The sequence below is a fragment of the Boleophthalmus pectinirostris genome, unplaced genomic scaffold (genome assembly GCF_026225935.1).
Source record: "Boleophthalmus pectinirostris isolate CB_2022bp ecotype Guang Dong unplaced genomic scaffold, ASM2622593v1 HiC_scaffold_9, whole genome shotgun sequence".
NCBI classification, from domain to species: domain Eukaryota; kingdom Metazoa; phylum Chordata; class Actinopteri; order Gobiiformes; family Gobiidae; genus Boleophthalmus; species Boleophthalmus pectinirostris.
In genome coordinates this window covers 6,874,869-6,889,270 of record NW_026571541.1, presented here as the reverse complement: position 1 = coordinate 6,889,270, position 14,402 = coordinate 6,874,869, and the positions used below count along the sequence as shown (strand labels likewise).

Sequence of the window (14,402 nt, the reverse complement as noted above, 5' to 3'; positions counted from 1 at the left end):
TATAAACGCTTCCTCCAAAACACAATTCTGCCCTGAAGATTGAAACCTAGAGATGTGTTTTCTTCTTGTCTCTTTTCAATCACAGCCAGGCGTACTTTAAAACATGCTCTGACATATGGCGGCTCAAAACTGCCACAGAGTTCAGTCAGAGTTTCTGGGTTACAATGAATACATCTCTTATTGCTGTGTCTATTTAATTACATATCGTGTTTCTTTAAAGGTACACTGCATGACTTTTTGTTTGGGCGTCCATCACCTTGTTGTTTGTTATGATTATGTCATTGATCTGCCTGAAATGTTCCACAGTGTGACATTAACCAGCTGTACCTTATATTTATTCAATTACAGGTGGTTTTATAGGTCAAAACAGCTAAAAATAAACAACAGGTATTCTGACTGTGAGTGGGGTCGCCTCTCCACAGATCTGACCTGTAACTTGGTCTGATTTGGTCTCCAAGATAGAAAGGTTTCATGCCATACTGTGAGACTTTTTTTAGACTTATTATTTATATTACAAGGTCATTGGCAAGAGATTGGCAATTCCACGGATGAAATTATCCAAATGATTCTAGTGAAGGTGTATGGAGTTTAAAAACACAGTGGAGCACTTCTAGTATTAGCACCATGTGACATCACAAGGTGTAACAGAGTGTTCTCCAGGCTGGGACGGACTGGGACCAAAATCCAGCCCTGGACTTTTCCTCCACAAATCAGCCCCTAAATGTGGACTGAGGTGGACCGGCCCAGCAGATATTTTCTCGGTAGTTCAGATTATCAGTCCGAGCCTGATTCCAGGTCTGTTTGTGATGAGGAAACAACATTATAAGCAACAAAGAGAGCTCTGCAGATGACAAATTACAAACTTTAGATAAAAACAAAGGTCATAAATTGTACAAGAAGTATATAAAGTAAAATAAAAATACAAAAAAACACTCAAGGCAACATGTGCAACAAAAAGTATAACACAATAAGAATAATAATACTCTTTACAAGATAATAACAGGGAATGGTGACACTGAGGAATGAGTTTATATTAGAAAACGTTAAAGGGAAGTCGTTTCTTTGTAGTTAGCTGCGTGTGCAAAGCCACTCAAAGGGACAAATAATGAGCAGTGACTTATCAAACGAGTAGTGCACTGTTTGCAGTGGTGGATGAAGTACTCAGTTTTGTTGCTTAAGTAAAAGTACAAATACAAGAGCAAAAGATTACTCAAGCAGAAATCAAGTATCACATGAAAAAATCTACTTAAGTAAACGTATCTAAGTAGCTGTCCAATGAGATTCATTTGGTCTTCCGATATTCTATGTTATTAAGTTCTTTTTTCATACCCAGAGTGTTATTTCATACCTGACAGTTTTGACTGCTCACTAGCGTCGTCTGAGGAAGACGCTAGTGAGCAGTCAAAACTGTCAGGTATGAAATAACACTCTGGGTCTGAAAAAAACGAACCTAATAACATAGTATCTAAGTAGCTGTTCAAAAATGTACCTTCAAAGTAAAAAGTATTTTGCATTAATTCAGTATTTTGAAAAAACAAAGTGACTCAATTGACTTTCTAATATTTCGAGCTGTTTTTGTGTTTTTGCATATTTGGTTTACCCGAAATTGGGACGTTAACACAAATGAAATGCTCTAAAAAGCCTTTTCAGCAGGTCTCATGCGGCATTCTACTGACTATCGGTAGTCGATAAATCCATGTCAGTTCTCCCGACATCTGTTGTAAATGTGTTCCTTTGCAACAGTTGGGGAAAATATGGATGCCTTAGAAAGTTTAATGTTTATTTTGTTAGCTTATGAATAGAGACATATCATTATAAACACCTCCAGCACTCTGACTAAACAGAGATGGCACATGATGTAAGTATAATTTTGTTCATTCAAGTATCACATAACCTAGACTATCTCATAACTTAAAATTTGTGTTGGTGTAACAGTAATGGTAGCAGAAGTGGCTATTGATAGAATTGTTACATTATGTAGGCCATGTCTGGTTGGCCGTTCTATTGTGCTTTCTCAAGGTGGAGGTCGGTTGTCCTCGAGTCCTGAGCACAATAGAATGTGCCTTCAAACCATAAATAAAAGTACTTCTTATTTTTCAGCTGAAATCTTAAATATAGTGGAGAAGAAATACGGATACCTGCTCTCAAATGTAGTGAAGTAAAAAGTATCCACTGTAAAATGCACTCAAATATAGTAGAGATACCTAAAAATTGTATTGTACTTGTACTTTTACTTTTGTACTTTGTCATCTTCCACCGCTGCTGTTTCATTTTTCGGGCACATACGGAGTAACGGTGTGAAAAGGGCACAGGCTGTTGTCTAAAGCACATTTAAGGGGGGTCTGCACAAAATGGCTTTTAAATACAGTAGCAATAACAGTAGCAGCAGCTTTATACAGTCACTTCAGATCAATAAACCACTATCTAGAACAGCTCAACTGGTTGAACTGTGTAACTTTTCTAATACAGGGTGTGCTACCTGCTTGTCGGAGATGTTTTTGCTTTACCTAGAATGTTCCACAGCATGGCATTAAATTGAATAAATGTAAGATAGATATACTAAACAATAACATCTCCATAGCAACAAGCAGAAAGCAGACTTATCCACCAGAAAAGTTACGCAGTGAAACTTTAAAGGTTGTATGGAGGATTTTTTTTCTTTCAATTTGTCAGTGAAAGTTCAAAATAGCATTATAGAGATGCAGCAGACTTGTAATTATGATGACCAAAAAAATTAATCATCAAAACATCAGCCAGTAGATAACAAACCTACTTCATTATCTATTGGCTGTTAAACTGTCAATCAAACTCCCGACGTTTCTAGCATAACTGTCTTGCTGACGCACTAGGATTCTGTGGTTTACGTTCGCCTCTCACGTTGTTCCACATACACAAGACGCTGTTTACTCAACCAACGCAGTGGCTTTTTTGAACAGTATCTTCCTCGCAGTCAGCACAAAGTTTGCTGCGACGGCGCACAAAAATCCACGACCATTTCGCCACAAAAGAATGTCAATTTTTGAGGTTGCTGAAAGAAGAAGAGAAGGGGAAAAGGTGCGAATAAACGTATCATCGGATCCGAAACGATTTGCGTCCAGACACATCGTTTCTGTGTCCGCGAGTCTTCCCTATCCACACAGGTTTACACATATTTGTTTACGTTTTATAGAAAATAAACTTAAAACGGCATGGCTAATTTGCATAAACTAAGCACTCAAAAAACAGCTCGCTTCTCGTGCTGATGTGGTTCACCTTCTGTCGGACTAAAGGACACGGCTCAGTGGAATATGAGTGTTCTTTCTGTGACAGAGGGGTGTTCTGCTGATGGTGAGTCTGGTGTTCTGTGCTTCTATCGCGTTGGAGATGGTTCATGTTAAACTTTTCAGAGATTATAAGTCTGCAGGTCATACGCACAGACCGTATATATATATGAATGGACATATATTCTAGCCTCTTAGCGTTTTGGCGGTGAATTACTTTGCGTCGCATAGACCTACATCAGCGTATCAGCATTTTCAGGCATCCACACTGTGCCGGAGCAGATGTATTTATGGGAACTGGCGGCACTACATCATTCCATCTCTGGAGCCGTTTTCCATCAGATTATTGTGGCCGAACACTGCATCCGCAACGAAAACAACTCAAATACGTACGAGTGTGGACGGGACCTAAGGTGATTCTTGGAGCTTCCTTCCAGCGATGGCGTGCACTGAAGCAGACGACAGGTCTAAAGACTGATGCGTTGGTCGCTAAATTACGTCTGGACAGAAAACCTCAACAGCAATTCATTGTAGCTGTAAACAAGCATGATTTGTAGCGTGAGGAGGAGGCGGGAGGAGGTGTTTCTACTTAGGGAGCTGTGGTGTCAAGCGTACACAACATTTGAAAAAGGACAAACAGTCGCTGACTTTCTTTCCTTGGAAAATCCTCTATACAACTTTTAAAGAACCATATTTGGCAGTGCGTATTGCCATTAAGTCTTGGGCAAGACACTGCTCCCACCATGGTAAAGTATGTTAGTGGTATGTGAGTGGGCGGTTGGTAAAGTGAGTTTGAGCTATATGCACCAGTTGTCAGATAACAGCATGTTTCTTAAAGGTTTCTGAACACAGTTGAACTCAGTGGAAACATTTTATACTAAACTTGAAAGTGGACAGAGACATTATTTCATGTCATTTGTACATTAGTGAATTGAAACTCCACTCACACTAAAAGCACTGGTGGCAGCTGTCTGATGAATACCATTACATAGATTGGGGTGAACACCTATAAATCACTACAGGCATATTTCAGCTATAACGGCTGCCCACTTCCTGTCAGCTGACTCTCTCTTGGCCAATCAAACGTCACTTCTACAATCTATATAGAGTCTGGGATTGTGTCGATATAGCTCAGATCATTTTCATTTCGCCTAATGTTAAACCAACGGATTTTAAGATGCTATAATACTAAACTTCATTTGTTCATTCAAAAATATTCTTATACTTTGCAGCTGATTGTTTTGGAATTATCTTAGCAAGGACAACTCCAGTTCATTGTTTACATTCCTCTGCGGTTACACTGCAAATTTCTCCGATCTGGCCAAGATTTTAAAACTTATATCAGGTTATTCATCTTGTTTTCAGATTTATTATCTACTTACTAGTTCTGAATTGGTTGTATAATCTTAAAAATTGTCACATATATTTTTTTTCCATGACTCAACTAGTCAGAAAATCTTAAATTTAGGCAATAAATGTTTAAAAGAAGCCACAATCATTGCAAAAACTAAATCTAGCCAAGTTAAGATTAAATTAAGAACATTTTATCATGATTTGAGTAAATTTCACTTGACAAGTTAAATGATTTGCCAATGGAACTAGACTTTTTGTACATAAATTAAGAACATTTTACTTTATTTGAGTAGATTCAACTTGACAAGTAAAATGATCTACCAATGGAATAAACGTGTTTTTCTTAATTCAAGCAACATTCAGTTTTGTTTCTTATTTTAAGTGCAAAAAGTTGTTGTTTTTGAAGATGTATTTTCATATTTTAAGTCATTTTAATTTAGCTAGATGTTGTTTTTTTCCCAGTGCATTTACCAGATTTCCCCTGCAACACTTCACTTGTTTTCAGATTCAGTGATACAGATTTGCTTGATACTCGAGTATGTTTATCTAAAACTTCCAACTTCGAGGTAGTTTATTTTAAGATAACTTGTCAAGTTAAATTATCTTGCTGCATGGGCAGATAATTTCACTACTTTTAAGTCATTTTCTGATAGATTTAAATGTTTATATCTTATATTTTGGCCAAGCGTTTTTGCAGTGTAGCTCTGGCATCATCCAACTATTACAGAACTTGTCCTTGTTTAACATCAGTTTCCTTCCTTAATTCGTCTCACAGACGGTGTAGCTCTTATTAAACCTCCTAGTGGAAGCAGAGTGAGGCTTGAAAATCCAATACTAACAGTGCAGTGTTGAGTATTCAAGTTCACTGGGTCCCGGACGGATGGTAAATAAACCTCTCCTTCCTCAGACATCCAGAGTCTCCTTCCTCTCCGTACAACTCTACGACTCGTTAGGACAACACTTATTTTCCCAAACACCGATGTCATCAACATTCCATGGGAGTGTGAAGCTAACTAAAACCACTACTCTGTCTGAAGCTCAGTTATACTTGAATTTGAGCTTTATTTGAACATCGCTGACTTAGATAGAACTGTAACTACAATTATAACTACATTCAGCCAATATACGTGAAGACCTCCAGCGCGATGTCACTGTATAATAACAATAATATTTTTAAAGTAACTCAGCAATTGATCAGGTTAAGTTTTAATAATGTTTGATCCCAAGCTCTATACCAACATTGTGCAACCTTGAGAGTCGTCTAATATAACACAATATCCATCTCATAATTTCTTAATGTGAACTTTACTGTACAAGGGAAGGGTAGAACCATAACTCTAGAGCTCCTGTAAGGTGAGATCATTCAAATATTGCTTGATCTCATTCTATCTATATAAAATTTATATATATATAGTTTAATTATCTGCTTATAAAACTGTACATCTTAAAATACAATTGGATTATTAAAGGCTTGGTAGCAGTATGGAGGTTAGATGTGAAAAGGAGATGAGTTGTACCAAAACAGATATTAGTTTAAAAATTACAACATTGGTTCAGAATTGAAGAGTTAAATGTGCACATAACTTTTTTTTCTTTGGGCACCTGGAGTTGTGTTTTGTTTCATTCACACGTGTTTGAGTAAACCTTTTTTAGGCTATTAGTCTTTGTACATCTCCAAAGTTCAAAATGTTCTGTTCCAGCAGTAGTTTTCATCTATATTTTATCTTTAGTTCAGTAAAGACTGGCAATTACAGGACTGAAATGATCCAAATGATTCTAGTGAAGCTGCATGGCATCGAACAGAGTGTTTTCAGTTTGAGAAGAACTCAAGTCTAAATCTGCAGGGTTTGTGTGTTAAACATGTAAAATCAAACAAAACACAACTCCAGGTCTGTTTGTGATTAACAACATTATAACATAGATCTGAAAATAGAGTAATATGGGACCTTCAATATCTTCACTTCCTCTGGCCAATTTCACAGAACGCACCAAAGTGCTCTTTATTGATTTGCTTGGTTATAATTTCCCAGAATGATAATACTGATGAATTGGTGAATGTACATTTCAGAGCATATTGATGATAGGGATGTATCAATAACTGAAATATCATGATATTGTATCATCAAAAGTCTCACAATAATACCATGGGCTGGTACAATATATAGAATTACAAGTTCCTTTGCTTAAATGCATTGTTTTATAGTAGCAATAGCTAATAAACATCAGGAACTACATATCCCATGATTCATTTCAGTACAGACAACATGAAATTATATGTTTTTTACATCGGGAACTACATATCCCATGATTCACAACATGAAGAGATATGTTTTTACTTGAATTCTAGAGATTCTGACAATAATAATTCACACCAAGTATCTTAAAAGCAAAAAAGTGTCCTATCTACAATTATACCAGCCTCTCCAAAATATTGCAATAAATATCGTACCGCTAGATGCATATCGTGATAGTATCATATCGAGAGATTTAGATATTGTTACATCCCTTATTGATGACATTGAAATTTAGATAATGATAAATTTGAAATCTTGTATTTCTGGAAATTAGAATGAATGAATTTTGATTGTTTTAAATGTTTAATGATGAATTGGATTGTGGTTATTTTAAGAAGACATTGTAAATGATGAAATGTTGTTGTTAGAGTTGGTTTAATGTAAATAATTTCCTTAATATATTTTGTACCTGCCCAAGGACTACAGATGTAAAGGAGCGTGTAGCTAATTCTGGTACAGAGCATGTTTTATCTCTGAGATTAATGTTTTCTGTGCACTGTCCTTGTTTTAAATAAATAAAACAATGCGGCCACTTTGCTTTTTCAGTTTAGACTAGCTGTAATAAATCAGGTTGGTAATACATTTGCATACAGCTGAGCAAAACACTAGCATCCAAATGATCCTGGGATAATTCTGTATAGTAAAATAGTTCTACATGTTAGACTAGCGCTTGTTATTATCCTCTATTTTGCATTTTTAAACAAAACATTACCATTTTAAATATAAGTGGTATAAAAATAGTGGCCATTAAGAATTGCTACAGAGCAAAAACTATTAAAAATCAAATAAAGTAAAGTAAAGAAACTCAGATTATTTTTAAATGTAGACTTCAGTTTGTGGCATTGTTTTAATATCTACTGTGTGTCAAAATTAGCATTAGCATTAGCATTGACACACAAATCTCTACCTTTTTAAAAGCAGAAATGTTCTCCGGTGAAGAATTCCTTTTATCAGAGTACTTATGTTAGTCACATCCACCTGCAGCTCCTTATTCACCATCTTATCTGTAAATATTTATTCATTTTAGCATGACTCAGTGAAAAAGTCATAAACAATCGGACAGGAAGTGGTGACGCTAACAGTGTTTTTGACGGCGCTATTGTTCACAGAGCCTATTGTGTATCTAAAATGAATGAAGATTTAAAGATAAGACATTGCAGAGTGACTTGTGGGTGTGACTGGCATGTTAAAAAATACACAAATAAAATGAATACTCCACTTAATACCACTTTTGTGTTTAGAAAGAGATATGTTTGTGCCTCAGTGCTAATGCTAATGCTAATTTTCAGGCATAATAAACATTAAAACAACACCACAAACTGTCACAAACTGTATTCTACATATAAAAACAACTGGGTAGTCTTGACTTTAATTCATTTGAATGTTAAGAGGTTGTTTATTACATATTTTATGATTTTAATAAAGTGATACAGAGCCTATTAGAGGGAGACTGCTCAACTATAACTATAAATGATTGTAGATTTTACTTTGTGATAGTTAAAATTAAAGTACTTTACAATCAACACAGATGTACTGCTTGCTCCCCAGTCACCGGGACTAAACCAGGACTAGAATATAACAAAACTAGTTCACAATATAATATGGGTATTAACCATAGACCGTACATAAATGGACATAGCTAACCCGCTGCTATGTTCCAAACAGGAAGTGAACATGGGGGGCACTTCCTATCCGTCGACTCTTGCTCCAATTGACTTGTCACTGAAAAACTATCACCCCTCTAGTGTGACCAGATGTCCCTATTTACCCGAGGCAGTCCCAGTTTTGAGCCTTGTGTCCCCTGTCCCAGCAGATTTATACAAAACCAGTGATTTGTCACAGTTTTATACAAGAAATGTCCCAGGCGTCCCTATTTTTAACCAATCTGATCCCTGACAACAATAAAGAGAGGCATAATTCGTTATTTGTTCAGGTAAAATACAGAAAAGCTGCTTAAAAACGACCAAAACACAAAGAAAATGTTACTATACTGACTCGCATTAGTGCCGAGTGCAGAACAATTTTCATTAATTATGCACTCGTTTCACAATTTTATCATATAAACAAGGGATGTCCTGTAATTTTATTTTGAAAATCTGGTCACCCTACTTGTGAGCTTCATCATTTTTGTCTTAAAATGTTCTACATGATCCTGGTGTCTCCATTTCTCAATTTGTCCGTAAATAAATTCCTGTTCCTAATATGAAACCTGGCTTCAATTTTGCTCCTATAACTGCAAGTCTCAATGAGCTTCATTTGACTGGAGCTGAATGTTGTGGGCTTTATACAGACTACAGTATTAACAAATATATAATCACTGCTAGTAGTGCTTTCCTTCCCTGTACGGACCCTCTCGCTCCAGTCCAGTCTTGTTGTCATGACAAAGACAGGGCACAGACAGCTGTCAATCAACCCACTCCCTACTCTCCCTCATCTCCTCTTTCCTCTTCGCTCTCTTTCTCGGCTCACTTTTCTATGATTTTCCACGCGCGAGTTACTCTTTAAAAATAACACAGCGTGGTGACCTAGTAGCATGCAGCACGGCGGGGCTGGCATGACCTGGATTACAAAGCGAAAAACACGTACTAAATATTTAATGCTATAGGCGGTACTTTGCTTTGGGGTCTGTGGCAATGGTCATCGATCGTCTGTACACAAAATACCACGTTTCTCCCTCCCTATACAAAAGCAATAGCAGTTTTTATGACTAATTTTCCTCCTCTGCTAATGTACATCTGTTTATTTCTTAAGTATGCACTCATTTACATACTGTAGATCCTTTGGCTTGGTTCTGTCCATCTGGCTGTCATTTGTACGCACGTGGGAGGGTTTGTTTTTGGCCATGCAGTTAAACATGAGGGCACTGCTTCCACTTTACCAGTACCAGAGCATATTACAGGCACATGTAGTCGGCACGGGGGCGAAGACCTGGATTAAAGCTGCACAGTGTAACTTTTCTAGTAGAGAGTCTGAATCCTGCTGTATGGTAGATGTCATGGCATTTAATTAGCTACTGTATCTCCATGAAGACAAGTGGGCCACATCACCAGGCCAAGTCACATCTGTGGAGGAGTGGGCCCGCTCAAAATAATAATGCATGTTTGTGGCGGTAGTTTTGAGAAATAACACCCATAATTGAGTACCGTATTTTTCGGACTATAAGTCGCACTTTTTTTCATGGTTTGGGAGGTCCTGCTCCGGTGTGACTTATATATTCAAATTTTCACACTGACAGCCACGAGACGGTGCTCTAAGCTTGTGTGTCACTTTTCTGTGCATGTCTCCTGCACAAAAAGCTGCTGTCCTGCTGCAAGGAGTGAAATATTCAGCCGAAAACAGTAATCGAGCAGCAGTGAGGGACTGGCGAGGGACTTGTGAGGGACTGGCGGAAAGCGGGGATGGAGAACACAGCTTCACGGCAACTGAGAGGGTGCGCCATGCAACTTTCCTGGAAGTCATTGTATGGATCAACAAAGCCTGGACTTCAGTGACAACTGAAATCATCCTGTAGAGATTCAGAAAGGCTGGAATAATTCTAACTGGAACTGAAGCTGAGTCTGACGACAGCTACACAGAAGAGGAAGCAGCGCTCTGTTTACCTCCGGAGGTCACAGAGTTGCTCAGAAGTGACACCGAGGATGAAGAATTCAATGGATTTAGTGATTTGGAGTTTGGTAAACTTGTTCTGTTCTGTTGTTTATGTAATAGTGTATCTGAAGAACTGTTCATATGTGACGTTAACAGTCTGTTGTTCTCTGTTCTATTGTTATTACTAGAACTTGACTTTCAACATGAAATGTCAGTTCCTGGTCTCTGATTTTATAAAATACATTTCCCCCAAAATGTGCGACTTATATATGTTTTTTTTCTTCTTCATTACGCATTTTTTGGCTGGTGCGACTTATACTCCAGAGCTACTTATAGTCCGAAAAATACGGTAAATACAACATATATTGTTTAATGCCATACTGTGAAACATCCCAGGCAAAGCAATAGCATTAGCATCCTCCACCAGAAAAGTTACACAGTGCACCTTTAAATGGAAGGTTAAGAGGGACCATAGGTAGCAAGGCCATGTTTTAACAGTTACATTTTAGCAGTAACTTTTGATAAAACTGTACCTTTCTGACTAGTAGTAGTAATAGTAGTAGTAGTAGTAGTAGTAGTAGTAGTAGTAGTGGTGACATTTACAAACAAATTTTACAAAGATTTACTCCTCAAGTAGGAGTTAATTTAATTTACAGTACTCCTTTTCTTCCTGAGTGAAAGTTTTGGTTCCTCTTATAGTGACAAAAGACGTTACTACAATTACTCTTACTTGAGTAGTAGCATCCCTAAATACTTATTAGGAAATTTCTTGGACCTACTACTTGGACTACTTGAGTAATCTTATTTTGAAGCAACAGTACGCTTTCTTCAGGACAGTATTTGCTACTTCGCCCCATTCTGAAACAATCTGGCTTTTCTCACGAAGCCACTAACTCACCGAAGATCAGGTGGTCTGTATTTCACTACATATGGTCACTTGTGTATTTTTGTACACAATTCAGGCATAACAGAGCACCACCTGTCAATCTATTCTTAATTTAAGCAACTGTCCTACATTAAATTCTGTGACCTGATTAAGAACTAACAAAATATACCAGTCTATGTGTTCTTATACTCTGTCTGATGCAACTCAAGATCATTCTAAAGTTATTCAGGAAAGGTTCATTTCTGTCTTCTGAGTATCTAGTTTCGATACTAGTTTTAATATCAATGAGTATCTGATTTTTTGATACTTTTGACAACCCGACTTAAACATTTTATGCTTGAAATGTGTATATTTTAAAAGTTGATTCGCTGAAATACCTTGTTTTGTTACGCTACCATCAATTTCTGAATTGGCTGTTCAAGCTACATATAGTCCCTTTAATCCTTTTATGTGTAATTCTTATAAAATCCAGTATTCCCTTTATTTCCCTAGAACAACAGTTGTGATTGGCCGATGTCCTCTGTTCTCCTTCATCACCCGCTGTGAGAACAGTGAGGGACTATCCATTGGCTTATTTAGTTTGGATCTCACCTGTCCAGCCTTTTAAGGACATTTTCCATTTTTACAGGAAATGAATCGGAGCCAAATTGAACACTTACAAACTCTCAGGTCAAATGCTCTGATCGGTCTGTGGTTTCTTCCAAGTCCTCCATCTCCACTCTTATCGGCTCACCGGCTCCCAACGAGTGCTGTGATTGGCTGGAGCAGGACATGTGAGAGGAGCGGCTGTGCGTGTCCTCCTCGTCATCCATTTCCGCTTTTTTCGCCTCTTTCCTGGGACTGTCTTGGATTTGTCTCCTTCTTGGGCGTATCACTTTTCTCTGCTCCTCTAATGTCCACATGCTATCATCCTCTTCATCCCTACCTTGCGTTTCTCTATCAAAATCCAACAGCTCCTCCATCATTTCTTCAATTTCAGTCTCTCCGTCCATTTCGGCATCAACTTCCGACCGTAATTCGCCCATGCTTTCGGTGCGGTTAGTGTCGTCAGTCTCCTCCTCCTCCCCCAAACCGCGCAGTCTCTCCGGGGGGTCGCTGGCCTGGCTCTCCCCAAACTCCAGGATGGTCGGGAGGTTGCCCTGTTTGGGACAGCGCTTCCGGAGGCTCACCAGGAAAGGCTGGGGCAGAGAGAATATGTCCACGTTGTTGCCCAAATCAATCCATGTCACACTTGGGAAGCTGCTGGGGTCCTGGAGTGGGCAGAGAGAGATGAGTAGTTATTAAGGAAGAAAAAAAGCTATCAAAATACTAACAGATATTAAAGCCAAAATCCAACTAGATTTTGACACTGATGTATCAATGCTGAAAAATCACACAAATACGACAGAATTGGACCTCTACTACATAGTTTGCATCTATAATGTAATCAAATATTTTATACTGCCTTTTCCCGTTGCCCCCAATGTCTGTGTAGTTTTGTAGTCAAGCCCGCACTAATCGAAACCAAGACCAGTCCGAGACATGGGATCCCAAGACAAGGACAAGACCAGTACCTCTGAGAGTTTAGACCGAGACAAGACCAAACTTTTTAAAGGTCGAGACCGAAACAAAACCAAGACCACGGCCCATCGAGACCAAATCAAGAACATCTTTGTCATTTTCTACATTTATTTGTATTTTACAGTTATTCTGACACATACATATCAATGTTTTTATAAATGTATCTCCATTTGATCTGGTTAATGTTCATTTAGGCTTAAAATAAGCGAAGCAAACTGTGCTGCACTTAAACACTTTCACCCACAGTTTGAGAATCCCTTCTTTAATCCCGCTTCCACTGGTAATTTACAAAAAACAACTTCAAAGTGAATCAAGTGGGATTTTTCAGGTTCATAACATTTACAGTTACATTATCTTACTGGTTTGGCAGTGATATTTAGCAGCCTCTTCACATTTACCGGCTGTAATGAAATACGATGGCACTTGTCGAGTGTCAGACCTCGAATCCAAGACAAGACCGAGACTAAGCTCCATCAAGACTGAGACAAGACTGAGTCCAAATGTGCTTGAGTCCAAGACAAGACCAAGACCGTAAAAAAGCAGTTTTGAAGCTGGACTCGCGACCAAGACCGGTTCCTTGATGTAAAGCACTTTGAATACCTTGAAGAACAATTACAGGTTTACTGTATTTGCTTAGATTTTTTTAAGTGTATGGCAGCATACTGAAAATGTTCTTCATCAACTGTTTTGTTTCAGTTGTATATAAATGACATATTTATAATTAATTAATTCATTCATTTCATCAACAATCAAAAAGGCTCAGAAAGAAGAACTGTAATATACTCCTCTCTCAAAATAATGTGATGGTCTAATTCTAACATATTCAAAAAATCACTTAACACCTAACAGTATATCATGTACAATCCCAGTTCTACCTTGAGTGCGTCTGTGAGCTCCTTGAGAACGGCCCGTGTGAGTCTGTTTCCGTTCAGAGCCAGAGTCTCCAGTCGGGGCAGAGCGGCCAGGGTGGGCAGGAGCAGCAGAAAGGCCTCGTCCGTGAGCTCGGTGAAGCCCAGCTCCAGACTCACCACAGAGGGGGCGTGGCGCTGAAGGTGGGCACACAAGCGCTCCATGTCCCTGGCACAAAGGGGGATCCCAGACAGGTCCAACGTGCCACTGGAGGGAGGGGCGGACAGCACTGCCTTCAGGCTAAAGAAAAGAAGGAGAAAGAGGATAAGAAATGGGCAAAGATAGGGCCTCACGATTCAACACATGATACCTGATTCACAATTCAATATTATCATGATATAGACTTAGACCTTATTGATTGAATTCTTTGGACACCATAGCTCACACGTCACAATATATTATAATAACAAAGAGAAAAAATATCAATGGTAATATTAATTCTAAATAAGTAGCATTATTATTACCATTTATGTGAAGAACTGTGAATATGTCAAGTGTATAGTTTTCTACTAAATAAGCAGCAAAATTGTAGTGCAGTTCGACCAAAAATTG

General features: G+C 38.2%; 1 protein-coding gene across 1 annotated transcript in view; it reads right to left on the bottom strand.

Annotated features, from left to right (window-relative positions):
- Positions 1 to 12,046: 12,046 nt before the first annotated feature.
- lrrc75a (leucine rich repeat containing 75A) overlaps positions 12,047 to 14,402 on the bottom strand; it is a 90,507-nt gene continuing 88,151 nt past the window's right edge. Inside the window, exons 4-5 of the mRNA XM_020924995.2 lie at positions 13,817 to 14,090; positions 12,047 to 12,631 (exon numbers count right to left, since the gene is read on the bottom strand). Of these exons, the coding sequence (XP_020780654.1) occupies positions 12,047 to 12,631; positions 13,817 to 14,090 (859 nt within the window). The remainder of the gene's footprint in view (positions 12,632 to 13,816; positions 14,091 to 14,402) is intronic.